Source organism: Microtus ochrogaster, chromosome 1 (assembly GCF_000317375.1).
Source record: "Microtus ochrogaster isolate Prairie Vole_2 chromosome 1, MicOch1.0, whole genome shotgun sequence".
In the NCBI taxonomy this organism is placed as follows: domain Eukaryota; kingdom Metazoa; phylum Chordata; class Mammalia; order Rodentia; family Cricetidae; genus Microtus; species Microtus ochrogaster.
The window spans coordinates 23,411,476-23,425,838 of record NC_022009.1 but is presented as its reverse complement, the minus strand read 5'-3'; the positions used below and the strand labels follow the sequence as shown (position 1 = coordinate 23,425,838).

At 51.6% G+C, this 14,363-nt stretch overlaps 1 protein-coding gene across 1 annotated transcript in view; it reads right to left on the bottom strand.

Moving 5' to 3' along the window:
• Nucleotides 1-14,363, bottom strand: part of Jdp2 (Jun dimerization protein 2) — a 46,376-nt gene that overhangs the window by 28,638 nt on the left and 3,375 nt on the right. Inside the window, exon 2 of the mRNA XM_005343372.3 lies at nucleotides 5,235-5,458. Within this exon, the coding sequence (XP_005343429.3) occupies nucleotides 5,235-5,458 (224 nt within the window). The remainder of the gene's footprint in view (nucleotides 1-5,234; nucleotides 5,459-14,363) is intronic.

Here is a 14,363-nt window from a genome sequence, read left to right as displayed (position 1 = left end):
AGGATCTGAGCCAGGAGGAAGAAGGCCAAGCCTATTCCAAAGAGCCACAAATTAAAAACCAATTATGCAAGGCTTGCTAAAAATGTCAGCAGACTGCCTTTATGTTTCAAGTCTCTGAAAACACAAGCAAGCCTGGGCCAATGTTTACCCAGCACAGCGTTGACTTGACGCAACTTCGTATGTTCAGGCTAAAACAAGGATGTATGCCTCTGTCCCTTTTGTGAGCACACCCTGGACACACCACTTGTGCTGGGAGTGAACTGTCTTCTGAAGTCACCCTGGGTCCAGAGATTCCAATTCACCTTCACCCAGTGGGTAAAATCTTCAAAATGCCCCATAGGGCCCTGGAGAAGGCGGGAAGCTTTCCTGTCTTGCTGGGAAACTGACAAGGGGACCCTGCCATGAAGTTGGGAAGGACATATGAATGTCGGAGGTATAGATGCCTGAGAGTCACGTTCCCCAAGAGACGTGAGTGCACACAGAGACTGCTAAGTGTGCAGAGGCCCTAAATTCTATACCCAGGGCATCCCAGGGGGCGGGGCAGGGAATGAAAAAGGGGATCTTGAGAAAAAGCTTCCCAAGCTATGTCGATGATCCACCAAGTTTAAGAATGCTTATTTTGATTGTTATTCTCTCTCTCTTTCATTCTCTCTCCCCTTTCCCCTCCCTCTTCCCCTTCCTCCCTCTCCTCCTTCTTCCTCCCCCTTCCTCCCTCCCCCACCCCATTTAAATTGAGAAATTGTAAAACTAGGGAAGGTAAGACTTGGAAGACCAGAGCAAATGAGTGAGAAGAGACCACAGTACCTTGCCAAGCTGACAGATAATAGCAGCCAGCCCAATAAGCAGGAGTGGAACCCACGATCCACAGGAGGAGCTACAGGACCAGACAGAAGTAAAGCGGAATGTGAGCCCCAACCCCTGCACCTGAACCCAGAGCACAGACTGGAAAATCCACCAGTGAGCAGCGTGAGAAGGGGACCAGAGCAAGATGACAAAGTGACAGGGAAAGTATTTGTACATAGAAGGGGGTAGGCCTGCAAGGGCTAGGGAGAACACACACACACACACACATACACACACACACACATACACACACACACATACACACACACACACTCACACACACACACAGCTGAGCAGGGGGCCTCTTAGAAAGCTGAGACAGGACATTCATAAGTTCAAGCCTGGGCTACTTAGGGAGACCCTAGTTTAGAAAAAATAATAACAAAATAAAAGGAGGAGGAAGAGGGAAGGGAAGGGCAGAGGAGGGAAGGAGATCACTGACTGTTTAGAATTTGACAGCACCAATAAGACTCAGTCTGCAGGCAGATACCCAGCCTAGCGGAGCAGTTTCCAGCCTCTATCCTGGAGGGTCTCATTTTGATCCCTTAAGCTCCCTCCAAACACTGCAGCGCAGTAGAGGGGTCTGGCGGTCCTGTTCACTAGTGTGAGTGCATCCTGGTGTGTGGCTGAGTGTGCAAGGCTGAGGCCACCAGGTCACAGCTGCCCACTGTAGCAGGGCCGAGGTCTCCAGGTCAGAAGGGGCCAGCTGGCCATCAGGGGATGCAGGACATAAAACAACAGGAGGAAAAGGCCAGAGTCTTCTAGAAAGCAATGCTGCCTTGAAAAGAAGGTAGAGTCAAGAAAGAAGCATTGGCTGTTAAAACACCACACACACACGCACACACACACACACACTGAAATCCTCAATAGGACAGAATGTCCCTAGAGGCCCTGGCCTGTCACCAGAATGAGCACCATGCTATCTCAACAGATGGGACTGACTTGACCACCACCTGGTCTTTAAAACTACAAAGGAATTGCCTTCTTTTTTGGCCGAGCTCACGATGATAGCCCCGATTGAGAGGAGGATTCTATCTCCTTTATTGACAGCTCCGGCCTCGGGGCACAGCACAATGTTTGGCGATGTAGTAGATACTCAGTGGATGGGCCGCAGGCAAGGAATTGGCCCCAAACCATTTTAATCTCATGTCAGCCATTAACAGCAGCCTCAGCAGAAAGCAACTCTGTAATTCATAACCTGTTGCTTAATCCCTAACTGAACTGCTGTGTGTGTTTGGATGCAGCCCAGGAGACCATTGGTCTTTACAAGACAGACGGCCCCAGAGCCAACTCTGACAGAGCTGTCTACACAGCGGCTTGGCCCCTGCTCCCTTGGGAGCCTGAGACATTGTCACTGCTGGACTGCCATTGAACGAAGGAGCGTGTTAGGGCTCAGAGTATCTGGCACCCTCAGGCTGAGAGAGTTCAAAGGCCTCGCAGAAACATGGGGCATGGGAACAGCACTGGCTAAGGTTAGATCTGTTGTCCCCAAAGTCACACTGGTTTGCTCTTCTCCTAGCGGGTGACCTTGGACCTCACTGAGCCCTGTAGACCTCACCTGTAACCACTACATAAGAGCAGCCATGACTTCAGGGATGGCAAGAAGGCTCAGTAGGTAAAAGCACCTTGTACAAGTGTAAGGACCTGAGACGGAATCCCCAGAACTCTTGGGGAATATGGACACATAGCCTGAGTGTCTGTCATCCTGCTGGTCCTCTGGGGAGATAAGAAATGGAGACCGGAGAATCTTCCAAAGCTAGTTAGCCCAACATACGCAGCAGAAAAACCAACAACCATCCTGCTTCAAGATGGAACGTGGAGACGGACACTGGGGTTGTCCTCTAATCTCTGTAAGCCAGCCATGACAGGAAAGCACCCACACTCACACCCAGCACTGCACAGAGAGGGGAAGAGGGAGAAGGAGATAGAGAATGACCTCACAGGGGCCTGCGAGACAAACCAGGAACCTCACAGAATGACCAGCACTACACCTGCTGACTGACCTGGGGCGAGGGAGTGAGAGCCGTGATGACAGGCACTAGCCATCGTATCTAGGACCCAGCACGCTGCTCTTCAGTAGCACGAGCTCCAGTCACTTCACCTGCCCGCTCAACCTCAAATCCCTGCTCTCTGCTACAGGGAGGACATGGGTCACCAGGATGAGGTAAGGAGAGAAAGATCGAGTGTGTTAAGAACCCCGCACAGAGCCGGGCGCAGCTCATCAGTGCAAACCGGCACTTCAGCATCGTTGCAGGAAGTTGTATGCGCCTAAAACACCCATGGGAAAATGTACAGAGGCCGTTTGCCATACACGGATAGGTCTTCCGCACAGCTCCATCAGCTGCAAGGTCCTCGGTCCTCCACTGGCTCCAAGAAAGAGCTTCTGACCCCGCTGTCTGACCTAGGCAACATCTGGAAGTCAGTTCTAGGGGCACCACTGGTCTTCCCCTGTGTGGAGCAATTTAGCTGCTCCGACTGCCACTGCCCCCACAGTGCTGAGCCTGACAGTGAGCTAGAGGACATGCAAATACGCCCTAAAAACAGCTTGTCATCTTCACGGCCTGGATGGTACACGTCTGTGGGTGCCTGTGAGGACAGAGCGTCACTATCGAGTACAGGGCATATGCCACCAGTCTGGGGGTGGCTGTGAAAAGTAAAAATACCCAACCCCAAAATGGGTCTTTTTTTTCCTCCAAAAAAAGGAAGCTCCTCCAAGGTCTTTGGGGGAGGTGAGAAGTGGAAAATGCTGCGCCCCAGGCAGGTCACAGTTGGGCCAGCACTTACTGGTTTCATCAAGCTGTTCACGGCCTCAAAGTTCAATGGCACCGTTCAGTTAGCCACTCTCCTAACAGAAAACCCCAGAAAGGACCACTGTCAAGTAATGGGCGTAGGAAGGGGAGAAGCAGAGGGCCAAAGACAAGGGTCCTCTGTGACAGAAGAACGAAGTCAGTCCATTCCCATTTTGGAATCAGTCGTCTTTAGTAGACACCGGTGATGTCCTTAATCCAGGTAGGTGTCTCCAGCCCAGAGACTCCAGGAGGGGCCGTGCAATGGCGGGGAAAACAGCTGGCAGTGAGCTGGTAAAAACCAGCAGGAACAGCAGAGCCAAGGCCCTAAGGAGGCACTGGAGTCTATGGTAATCAAGAGTGAGACCGCTCTCTCCATCCATGTAGCCTTTGGGACCGGAGCAGCATGCAACCAGATTTTCCAAATTTTTTGCTGGAAATTTTAAGTGAAATATCGGGTTGGGTTGCTCTGAAAATACTGAGCAGGCCAAAGCAAACACCTCTGAAAGCCAACTTCAGCCTGCAAAGAGTGAGTCTGCTACCCAGGGCAAGCCCCCAGAAACCCTTCTCTGCAGCTTTCGTGGTACTCACGTGGAGAGAGGGACTCGGATAACAAAAACCCAGTCAACGCACATGGTGCACAGCCTGACACCTTCCTCCATCCCAAATCCCCATCTCCACAGTTTCCAGCTTCCAAGCTCTGAGTCTCCACGGAGGCTCACCTTAGCGTGTGAACGCTTCCTGCAGGCAGGACCACACACGCATGATGCTTGGTTACTGCCTGTTCCCAGCCCATCCCAGCTACCTCTACATCCTACCCCTGGTTCCCTCCAGGTGGTGGATTTTTAGAAGGCATAGCTTGGCAGGAACCCTCACCAGATAAATCTTTGGACAAATTAAATCACCCGCGCTGGGTGAGGCATGCACTATACTGGTACACACTGGTAACCACTGGTAACCACGCTGGGGACTGTTGCCTCTCACCAGTCGCTGGGGAACAGCTGTCCTGACACACGCGGGTCCTGAGAGCAGGCAGCAGGTGCAGGAGACCTCAGAAGGGGGTGCCTTCCATGAGTCAGTCCTCTGCAAACCCCATCTCAGGCAGTTGGTGCTGGGGACTGAAGCCATGCCTATCTCTGCAGCAGCAGCACAAAGAGGAAGGCTCCACTCTTTCTTTCCCCCTAACTTCCCTTGTTTAGCTCCAGATGGGAGCCAAAAAGGGTAGAAGCAGTGATGTGACCACGGACACTGACTTTTAAAAAGAACACGATGCCCTCTATGTGCATCTCCATGACCTCTGTTGATCCTCCCAGCACCCCGGAGAGACTGCTAAATAGCATCAGCATCGCTCTCCCCTCACCTCCTAGACCCACAGGCAGGGTAAGCCTTCCGCCCTTGCCCAGTGTGGCTCAAACTTGAACACATGCATGAATACCCCAGAGCTTGGTAAAAATACAGGTTCTGAACCAGCAGGGCTGGGGTGAAGTCTGAGTCCCTGTCCCTCCTGCTGGTTCTCAGACCACACACTGAAGAGCACAGCTAAGGTTCCAAGGTGTGTTTAGAACCAAACCTGGACACCTGGGCTTTGGGGAACAAGGGTCTCACCTCACTCTTCACGGGTTGGGGCCTCTTGCCCAGTTTCACCTCCAGGAAGTGCAAGGGTGCAATCATGGCCCCAATGTTGCGGATGTCAGCGTATTTCAGCTCCTCTGTGGTCAGAGCAGAGCTGGGAAGTCCGGTGAGGGGGCCGAGCCCTGGTAGAGAACCTGCGGTCACTGAAGGGTCTGGGATCTGCCCAGGCATCATAGCAGGAGGAGTGGCAGGCCGGCCTGGAGGGGTTGGAGAAAAGCAGGAGGAGCAGGTTAACATGAGGAGAAGAGGCTCTGTGAACCGCCAGAGCCCATCCTTTCCCCTGAATCCTTTCTCCTCCCTGGCAGGCGTTCTTCCTGCCTGCAAGCCCCGAGTCCTGGTGATGCAGGGAAACTCAGCCAACTGACTCACACAAAGGCCATCCATCCAACTGTAGGCAACGTTTATCTGGCACTGGCTCGGCTCCAGGTTGCCCATAGTCGTCCCATCCACCACACCAGACCTGACCAGAATTCCTTGCAGAGGCAGAAAGATAGCTCCTGGGGGCTCTGCACATAAGCTGGTGGACGAGGTCTCACCAGCAGCGGCGGCCTCTGGAGAGACTGCCCGCGCACAGATGACAGTGGAATCTTAAGCACCTTCGCACCTGTTCAAGAGGCAGCTATTTCTGGTCTGGCGTGGTGCCTCCCCTCAAATCACACATCCTCCTCTGCACACTTGTGAAGACGCCATGAATACAAGATGAACTTAAGCGGAGTGAAAGGTGACTGTGTACGTGTCCGACGCCCAGGGAACACACTGGGCTAAAGAAGAGGGACTGAACTTGTATGCACTCTCTCCGCGCACCACCAGGAAAGTCCTTAAAGATCTCTCTACGCTCAGAGCCCCGTACAAGGAAAGACAGGCACAAACTTGAAAGGGCATAAAAGGGGGATCAACGCCCAGGGAATTCTTATTTCTTCCTTCCCTTTGCTGAGGAAATCTTATGGGTACGACATAGTCATTCCCAGGCAGATACAAGGGAAGAAAGTCTGTTGGCCAAGAACCATGTCTAAACATCTAGATGTATTTAGTCCTCCAGCCCACCCGTCCATCTACCCATCCACTCTTTATCCTTCCATCCATCCAATTACTGACCAGCTATTAGGAGCCAACAGGCACTACAACATGGAGGTCAGAGTTTCATAGCCTTAAAACAGCCCTGTATAGGGCATCCTAAATAAAACTATTCACACATTCCAGTGTGGTAAGGGAAGTAAGTTCTTGCTTTTCCCACTGCTCTGCCCAGGTCCATAAAAACCAATCTTTACAGTCTTAGAAATCAAGGGTAGTGGGCAGGCAATGGACATGCGTTTAATCCTCCCATTGTCTTCTGTCTCTCTTTGGAGGACAAATAGGCCAAGAAGGGGAGATGGACATCCACTGGACCAGGTTTCTCTGCTGTCAGAGTTCAACTACTCACAGGCCATGTTTGGGGCGTCCTGTCCTCATACACAAGTGACCCTGGAGAGCGACCCTCACCACCTGTCCTCATACAGTTTCTCGGATCCAGACCCAAGAGAAGGGTAGACCTGGAGTTCATTTTATCTGCGAATACAAGACACACTCACCATTTCACCTCGGCGGGTAAAACCTGCTTCCCTACCAGGGTCTTGTCCCTACTTATTTTTAATTTTCACTTTATTTGGTGTGTAAAGGTGTTTCGTCTGCATGTATGGCCTGAAGGCCAGAGAAAAGTGCCAGATGCCCTGGGACTGGAGTCACAGACAGTTGTGTGTACTTGTTGTTGTTGTTGTTGTTGTTGTTGTTGTTTTAACTCTTTAGGGGCCCCACCACCCAACTCCCAAATAAATACACAGAGACTTATTCTTACTTATGAATGCCCAGCCTTAGCCTGGCTTGTTTCTAGCCAGCTTTTCTTAAAAAAAAAGAAAAGCTGTCCACCTTTTGCCTCTATTCTATATGCCTTTCTTTCCTTCTTACTCGGCAGCTGAGTGGCTGACCCCTGGCTTCCTCCTCTCCTCCTTTTCCCATTCTTTTCTCTCCTCTTGTTTATTCTCTCTGCCTGCCTGCCCCGCCTACTCTTTCTCCTGCCTAGCTAGTGGCCATTCGGCTCTTTATTAAACCAATCAGGTGTTTTACACAGGCCAAGTAATACAGTACATCCTTACAGAGTTAAACGAACGCAACATAAAAGAATGCAGCACATCTTTGCATCATTAGACAAATATTCCACAGCAGAAACAAGTGTGACACATCTTCAGATGATATTCTACCGCATCTGCGAGCTACCATGTGAAGGCCAGGACTGGAACCCAGGGCTTTGGAAGAGAAGCTAGTGCTCTTTCCTGCCGAGCCATTTCTCAAGCCCCCTGGGCCAGTCTCTTAAAAATACAAGAGCGTTTGCACCCTCAATCGACAGACTTCATTGGACGTTATTTGTCTAAAGAAAGGCAGATCTGGATGGTGAGTTGGCCATTCCCATGGTACCGCAGGGCCTCTGTCCATCACGTTACTCACAGAGTCCCTGTTTTTACGATCCTTCATCCTAGCTCCGCCTATTATACCCTCAATATCTGTTCTCCCTGATCTTAACACCCTCTTCCCACCTCCTGAGCACCCAGTGTGCCCTGGGCCACCTCAGAAAAGGACCCGAGATTCATTCACCTTGAGTGACAGGCTCACAGCCAGGGAAGGCCCTGAACTCATCTGAACCACATCCTCATTTTGCATGAAGAGACAAGCCTGAAGCTCAGAAAAGTAAAATGACTTGCCCAGGGTCACACAACCAGATAAGGACAAAACCAAGATTAGACTCTGATCGGTTGTTTTAGAACCCTGCCTTTTTTCCAGTTCCCTTTGGGAGGTTCAAGAGGTGTTGATGCCTTCAGCAGAAGGCATCCCCTCCTGACAAACTTTCACCTAAGAGCCACCGTACAGAACTCTCTGTTTCCTAGGAAATCCAGTAATAGGAAGTTCGGCCTAATGGCTCCAAAGCAGCTTGAATAGGAGGGACAGCCCTGAGGCCCCTCCCACATGGACATACCTTAGCCCCAAGATGGTATCCAGAGTCAGGGACAGAGTTGGGGTCTGTGATGCAGAGGGTCTGAAGCTGGCACAGGAAGAAGCCTCCCCAGAACACCCCCAGGCAAACAGCCATCCCCTCCCCCCTCCAGGAGAGCAGGGAAGGGGCAGCTGCCACTTCTTCCTCATCTGTGGCAGAGCTTTGCCCGGGTGCAGCTAGTCAACCCCCCCCCAGAACAGGTCCACACCAGCTGTTGTTCTGGTGACCCCATTGCCTACTATCACCTCTGGCACACACAAAGCACAATGAAAAAAGACTTGGTGAATGAGTATGTGCGAGAAGAAATGAACAGTAGCAAATTCATGGCCGAAGACTTCAGTACGTAGGGTTCAGATCTCTCTGGAATCTTAGAGGCTCTCTGCTAAGCCACACTTTTACCCCCAGGCCATTTGTTCCCATAGAAGAGCCCAAGAGAAAGCCCTGAGGGCTTTGGCCCGTTTCTTGTCTCAGACATCCCTAGGAGATGGAAGCCAGACCTCATTCTGTTCCCGGAACGGCAGGCTCTGTTTGCAGCTTCTGTTTATGTTCCTACAGATGGTATACACGAGACACTAACAAACACTCCTGAAGAATAATGAATTTTCTGCTACCGAGGAACCCCTTCTGGGAATAGTTGCGCCCCAAATTCTTGCCATTTTCTGCTCCCCTATAAGTCTATCCCAAAGACAAATCTTGGTCAGGGGACCAGATACCAGGTTTTCCTTTGAAGAAGCAAAAATCACCCTCTCCTTCCCCTGCTTGGGAACCCTAACTGCTCAGGCAAACCACAAAGTCCTTAACACATGCCATTCCTAGGAGGCAGCCACAGCACTGACATTCACCAGGGAGGAGTCATCCGGGCTGCCTCGGGGGAGGGGGAAGGCAGAGGAGCAGCAGCAAAATGGAAACCCCTTCATTGCAAAGCCACCAGTTGGCTATACAAGGCCAAAGGGCAGCTTTTGGTGTTTTGGACAACAAAAACAATTCCGTGTGATTTGGGGAATCTCTAAAAGCCCAAGGGTTGGCGGCGCTAAGAGGAGTCTACTACTTCGAGCAGGACACAGGAAAGAGGACAAGAGGCAAGTCATTCCCTCAGCACTTGTTCTTGACAGAACAACTTGGCGGGAAAGGAGAAGTGCACATTGGATGCCCAAGAAGAAAGACCTAGATTTTTCTTCCCTTCGGGGCCTAGGAAGTCTGCAGTGACAAGAGACACCCTTCACGGCTCCATGAGGAACTAGGATCATGAGTACAGGTCAAGTTCCCAATTTCCCCCATTTGGGATCTTTGCCTAAAACCACAGGAAAGAATCCAAAGGGACTATGGCAAGTTGGGACACTGACCAGGGATAAGTGGGAAACCAGCCAATGAAGGGAACCCAAGCTAAGTATGTACCAAAGTATCACCTGCTACTTTGTATGCAAAAACAAAAATTAATAAAAAAAAACGGCAAACAAACAAAAATCTTGGAAATGCTCAAAGCCAAGATGACAAGATCAGTACAAATAAGACTTTTAGAAAAGGCTCAAAAGGTCCCAGGGCCCCTAAGCCACTGTGGAGCTAAGATAACGGGAGAACTGACACAGCCTCCTGAAAACCAGCTTGGAGAGAACGGACCAGATGGGCTCAATGGGTAAGAACTGGAGGAAACATTAGTATTTATAAGTCTGTGCTGACTTCCTCGGGGACTTGGAAGAGCACAGTAGGGTGCTGCGTTGGATGCGCAGAATAAAAAAAACCCAAAAGCTTTTCCAGGCCCAAAATAGCCAGTGTCAGATATTAGCACGAAGTCCTTCCACTCTGAGTAAAGGGAGCCGTAATTTATTCAGCTTCCACCTGCCTTTCTTGATTACAGTATGGAAAGCAACACAATAAATACCTCACGTCTCTTTGTATGCCTGTAAGTCATGATCTTACCTTGGCAAGCTACACACGTAAAGGGCTCTCCTTAAATAATCAGCATCTTTCTCTAGAGTGCCAAAAATAAGTTTATGAAATTAAAAAAAAAAAAGACTAGCGGAAAGGGACATGGAACCTGACTTCTAGAACATCAGAAAAAGTGCAAGCTCCCTGGGCCCCTAGAAGGACAGCTGCTCTCCACAGCAGCCAGCCTGGGATGTCATAGGGAATAATGGGTAAACGGACCCAAGATGGCCTCAGGTTTGAGGCTCTGGACTGAGAGAAAGTAGAACAGGAAGGAAGAACAGAGCAGGGGCTGAGCAAGATTGCCAGTACAACCCCAAGAACAGGACTGGAGCCAAAGTCACAGGCAGGCAGCAGTGATCAAAAATCAGGATGACTTAGGAGCTGGGCTCTGGGAGGCCCCAGGAGGGTAGAATGTCCACGGAAGGGGACAGAGGTGGCAGGCAGTGACCAGAGTGCAGGACCCATGGTTAGGAATCCCGGGGCAAGCAGGATTTGATGGGGTTAAGAAATCTGGCCAAAGTCTCAAAGCAAGGAAGCAAGGCCAAGGCCAGGACATGATTTGTTTTCAGTAATCTGAATGGTTCTGCCAAGCAGCCTTCAAACCTAGAAACCTGGGGCAGGGGGCTAAGGGATGGGGAAAGCACCTGGATGATAGCAATGGCTGCTCTGACATCTACAGGCCAATGAGAGGGGATCCACAAGGCCGGATGGTTCAGTGTGAAACCTTGCTATCTTTGGGACCTCAGACAAGCCTATGACCACTCTGTGCTTCAATTTCCACGCTAGAAAGCAGGAATGACATCGTTTGCCTTGTATAGAGAAAATTAGATTACTTATCATTTACAAAGCACCTGGAACAGCCCTTCGCTTGATGAGTGGGGGGGGGTCAGTGTGGCACAACATTCTTTCCTATGGAGGCATCAGAGCCAGACTACCCCTCAAGACGACCTCAGGATCGTCCCTCTCTAGCAACGGTCTCTCTTCCCATCATCATGAAGAGGATTCGCCCCACAGGATTCCCTGCGCTAACAAGTCCCAAGAAGGCAGGGCCATATTGCACCTTGACAGTAAACTACAGCATAGAAAGCAAAGGTGTTGAGCCAGGCTGGGTACAAAAGAACAGAAATGAGGCCTGGCACCTTCAACCTGCCTCGGTTTCTCCTAAAGTGTCCTAAAACTTGCAGGTCGACGTGCAGCGGCATGTATTTTTGGCCGCAGGTGCTACTGATGGGCTAGGGCTGTGGCCCTGCTCGGGAAGCAGAGTGCCAGTGTCGTTCACGTCTTTGGCTGGCCTTTAGGGGTTACTCATGGGCTGCCATGGGAAGACGAAGAGGGACAGTCAGGGTCTGAAGAAGGCAGTGTACTGGCAGGAATGACTTCTGCAGAGCCATCCCAGCCATGGAAGAAGGAGGAACTGTCGTCGTCCCCCCCCACCCCCAGCAGACTCCTGCTCTTCTCTGGAGACCAGAAAAAAAAAAGTCTTTCACAAAGCCCTCCCTGCAAAAAGAGCTCTGCCCTCTCCCAATGTAGAGGATCAATAAATGGCACCAAATGGTCTGTCAAGACCCATACTGAGGAAGGCTATAGGGAACCGAGAAGGTCCCACCACTCTTCAGCCTTCCCTCAGCTCTGTCCCTCAGTGGCAAGGCTAAATAGGGGACAGACCATGGTGTGTGATGGCTTTGGTCCTAAAAAAAAAAAAAAGACATTGGCCAGCTAAAGTTTCGGAAACACCAAACCCCATGGGCTGCATCCAGAAATCAGACTTAACGGTGGGCTCTGGCCAGCCTTCCCACCTCCAGTGTGTGCAAAGAAAGACTGGAAATTCCAAGCCTAGGTCACTAAAGCATTTGTTTCTGCTGAGTCTCAACAAACCACACACACACACACACACACACACACACACACACACACACACATGAACACACACACACACACGCAGGCACACTGAGCTTGGCAGCCCCGGAGCTCCAAGACGGGTAACACAAACCATGGAACCGACTGCCAAGACAAGCAATAGAATGAGCCAGACCAAGTTTCATTGGCCACCATACGTTGCATATGGCCCGGGACGAAGCCAAAACAGTGTTCTCACCCCCCTCAAAGGCATAGGAGACCCTCTGTTTTCAAACACACCTCCACAGAGCCTTAATTAAAGGAAAATGGAAAAAGAGTGTGCCTGTTACTCTCGGCCTGCCTACAGAGGTATCCGCACACGGAGCCCTGCACACTCTTTCTCTTCCTCCAGTTCTGAGCTTCAGACACAATTCATTCCCGTGGAAAGAAAAGTCCGCTACATTCTGCCGCAGAAAAGAATGTAAGTTGTCCTCGGCCCTGGATAAGGTTGGAGGGGCTGAGATGAGTTGGTGCTGAATGGCTACAGAGCAGACCAGCCTGTCTGTGCTGATTCCTTCCTTCCCAGAGGGGAGAGAGAGGGAGGGAGGGAAGGAAGGAGGGAGGGAGGGAGGGAGGGAGGGAAGAGAGGAAGAGAGGAAGAGAGGAAGAGAGGGAGATGGAGTACACCAGTAGTTACTCCTTAACAGACAGGGCCCACAGCTCCTGGCTCTGCAGGCTGAGAAAGGTGGGAGAGGGGACACCCTGCACACAGGTGGGAGAGACAACAGATCCAGGGGGCGGGGGAGTACCCGGCTGGCTGCTAAAGTAGGCAGGAGTTTTTCCTAAGTGACACAGTCACCATGACAGACAAACCTCCTGAGAGATGACTGCAACCAATGTATTGACAGAAAATTTAGAGGCCTTCTCGCCCCCCCCCCTCCTTCCTGCAGCCCTTCAAACCACACAGCACCCAGCTCTTCAGAGAGATGCTGGAGCTGCCTGCTCCTCTGAACTGAAGCCAGCATGGAGGGGAAACAGAGGATTCTTTGAGAAATCTATTCTTCCTACTTTAAGCACAGCAAAATCTCAAGTACCCAGAGGCAGAAGAATAGTTCATGTTTCTAGTCCCCCGAACCTCAGGTTTCTGCAAAACCAAGTGTCCCTCTCACACCTGAGCCCTGCTTCAACTCTCCCCTAGAAACCTGCACAGGAAGATAAACCTGCCATCCAAGCTGCAGCCAGATTTGTTGAAAAGCAGTGAAAGCTTGCCAGGGAGGGGAGTGATTTTTTTTTTATCCCTTTTTAAAGGAATACTTGGGAATGGGGGGGGGGGGAGACAGTTGCTAACAGTCCCTTAGGACAAGCAGGTACCCACCCTGCTGTGGTGTAGATCCTGTTTTCTTGTGTTCACTGAACTAAGGTCCTGGGTAGAGTGGACTAAGATTTTTAACAGTCCACACAGGGCAAGCCCTTCTCAGACACGGACCTATGTTACAGCACCCTATCCTGAATGCCACGGGGGAGGTGCCACTCCACCACACAAGGAAGGGCTGGGCAATCTAGCAGGAGCTGTCTCAAACAGTCGATTGATTCCCTTATTGCACCAGCTTCTCCACCTCTATCCCCAAACGGTCCATCCATTTCTGCAAATGAGCCAAGGCTTCCCAGGCTTGCCAGCTCCCCCAGGGACCCGGGCAAAGCTTGTCTCTGCCACTCCAGGGTCCAGGAGTCCAGATGGAAGGCCTAGACTTCTTGGAGAAGAGGGACAGAAGAGTGCCCTCTAAAACTAGGCAGGTTACCTAAATAAGCCTGCTTACCTTCTTATGTAACCTGGTGTGCGAGAATGGGATCCCAAGGGGATCCGGGACTACCCAGTGGTTCCCTCCTAACCCAGCCAGAGCCGGGGGCAATGGTCCTGAGCAAAGGAAGCCCTGTTGGTTAGATACCTTTCCCAATACCCTCCTCCCGGTCCTGCGGAGCTTTGGAGACTGGGACGCGACCTGTCAGTTGGTCTGGGGCGTGCATGTCCCCTTCGAGTTCCCCCGCAGTCCCCACGACAGTTTTCTCCCGCTCACCCCGCCCTCTCCACCGTCCGTGAACAGCACCTCCCTGCACGCGCACTAGGGGAGGAGAGCGGGGCGGGAGCGCCCCGCTGTCCCGGCCGCAGACAGGACTGCCCGGCCCAGCCCGGCAAGCCACGGGTGGGCAGCGGTTGCAGCTCTTCCGTAGAGCGCTCAGGGCCCCGGGTCGGTGGGAGCCCCCAGCGGTAGCTACTTCGACGGTGGCCGCCCCAGGTACCCGCGGCGGCGCGCCCCGCC